Consider the following 2,578-nt stretch of genomic DNA (forward strand, 5'->3'; position numbering starts at 1 on the left):
TCGCCAGAGAGTAAACCTATAACCTATATTTCACTTTCTAACCGGAGGATAAACCACAAATGATAAACACGTAATCTACATTTCACATTATCGGTTTATTCGAAGCTTTTAAGAATAAAGTATGGTACGCAATTTTTATGCTGTTGCATTGTTCTATTCTTAATGAAAGTTTAAAATGTACCTAAATATTGATTGTATATAAACAGCGCCCTATAGTGAGCAGTTTCAGCATAAATGAATGGTCAGGTGGTTAGGGCGCTTGACTCGCAAACTGGGGGTCGCGGGTTCGAATCCCCTTCCCACCAAACCTGCTCGCCCTTTCAGCCGTGGGGGCGTTATACTGTAACGGTGAATTGCACTATTCATTGGTAAAAGAGTAGCCCAAGAGTTAGCGGTGGGTGGTAATGACTAGCTGCCTTCCCACTAGTCTTTCACTGCTAACTTAGGGACGGCTGAGCGCAGATAGCCCCCGTGTAGCTTTGCGCGAAATTCAAAACAAACCAAACCAAACGAGGTCCCAGCGCACCTGACCCTCCTAGGTCACAAACACCTAAATTCCTATCAGGAGGAGAGAGATCATTGGTTTATTTTTTTTAGACTGTTTCTGGTGGTGTCTTACCACGTATACCTTATTAGTTCCATCAAGAACCACTTTAACTATTTATTAAACATTTTACGTACGTATTTATCAACAAGACTTCCGAAAGAAAGATATGGAATAAAAACAAAGCATTTGTCCCAGCATTAATTATACCGACAGGAACTTAAAATTGAATTAATCATAAAAATAATGTATGTTTGTAAGCACAACAATTTACTTCCACGAGTGCACAATGAAAACAAAATAACTTTATATTTTGGCCACCAGGCGCTAGTGTATATATATATATATATGTAAAGATGCACGTATATTAAAACATCACCAACAGGTGTATGTCTACATCGTTAAGGTGAAACTGTGTTGATTGTTTTTTACCTTTACTACTTCAAGCGAATGTGTGAAATTAATACAATACTCGTGTAGTGTAGGTAAGTTGATAGTAATATCTTATTACCTTACAGTATGTTGTTTCAATTATTACAATACTTGTGTAGTGTAGGTATGTTTAATGTGATATCTTGTTACCTTACAGTATGTTGTTTCAATTAATACAATACTCGTGTAGTGTAGGTAAGTTGATAGTAATATCTTATTACCTTATAGCATGTTGTTTCTATTAATACAATACTTGTGTAGTGTAGGTATGTTTAATGTGATATCTTATTACCTTACAGTATGTTGTTTCAATTATTACAATACTTGTGTAGTGTAGGTAAGTTGATAGTAATATCTTATTACCTTACAGTATGTTGTTTCTATTAATACAATACTTGTGTATTGTAGGTATGTTTAATGTGATATCTTATTACCTTATCGTATGTTATTGTGATTGATACAATATCTGTATAGTGTAGGCATGTTTATAGTAATATCTTATGTTGTTTTAATTTTTTTTACAAACAAACAAGACTCCAAGATTTGTTCCAACAAAGCTTTTATCATGGATGCTGGGAAGGAACTAGATGGCGCTTATGACCGGGATTTAGTCAGCGTTAGCGATTATAGCAAGTGTTCAACACTGTGTACCAACAGTCTTGAAGATCGTGGTTTCCTCTGTAGATCCTTCGTCTTCGACGACACTTCTCACACTTGCCTGCTGTACGACGAAGACCCGGTCGGGTACAAAGAAAGTCCAGAAGCTAACGACGCTCTGAGGAGCAGTAGCGGGAATTACTTTAGAGTTCTCTGTGGAACACAGGAGCAAGGTAAGTTTACATTACCTTATAACTGTGTACAACTTCGGTAAAAACAGGAGCGAGGTAAGTTTAAGTTAGCTTATAACTGTGTACAGCTTCGGTAAAAACCAGAGCTAGGTAAGTTTAGGTTAGCTTATAACTGTGTACAACTTCGGTAAAAACCAGAGCGAGGTAAGTTTACATTAGCTTATAACTGTGTACAACTTCGGTAAAAACAGGAGCGAGGTAAGTTTAGGTTAGCTTATAACTGTGTACAACTTCGGTAAAAACCAGAGCGAGGTAAGTTTAAGTTAATAATGGTTGGAGACGGCTTGAATGGGTAATGAAGAAAAACTTTAATATAAGTTTAACATAACAGCAAATGTACAACGTCTCGGTTAGTTTATAATTCTGTACAACTTCAGTAAAATTCTGTAGTTGTATTTTTATCTCACGCTTACCTTGTGTATTCTATGCACCGTATAGATCAGTTGAAAGTCTTTTGTGTTAAATGTACTTTAAATATAGCCTTCGGGTTATTACAAGTCCGTTAGTCTTAATTTTCAACTCATTTGAAAAATATAATTTCAAACTTCATAAAACTCACTAATGCAGACGTTACTTTATTGTGCAGTCAATATCTTCTCACTAAGTGTGGTTTATAAAGTAGTTCGTATCATTGTCGTTCTCACATACATTAGCGACTTAATTTACTTGCAGCACCACATTAAACAAGATGTACTACAACATTTGATTCTACATTATACTTGCAGCACCACATTAAACAAGATGTACTACAACA

The 2,578-nt window shown here is 35.8% G+C and overlaps 1 protein-coding gene across 1 annotated transcript in view; it reads left to right on the top strand.

Moving 5' to 3' along the window:
* Nucleotides 1–2,578, top strand: part of LOC111089373 — a 10,794-nt gene that overhangs the window by 7,208 nt on the left and 1,008 nt on the right. Inside the window, exon 3 of the mRNA XM_022401756.1 lies at nucleotides 1,510–1,806. Within this exon, the coding sequence (XP_022257464.1) occupies nucleotides 1,510–1,806 (297 nt within the window). The remainder of the gene's footprint in view (nucleotides 1–1,509; nucleotides 1,807–2,578) is intronic.

Source organism: Limulus polyphemus, unplaced genomic scaffold, assembly GCF_000517525.1.
Source record: "Limulus polyphemus unplaced genomic scaffold, Limulus_polyphemus-2.1.2 Scaffold6049, whole genome shotgun sequence".
Taxonomy (NCBI): Eukaryota; Metazoa; Arthropoda; class Merostomata; order Xiphosura; family Limulidae; genus Limulus; species Limulus polyphemus.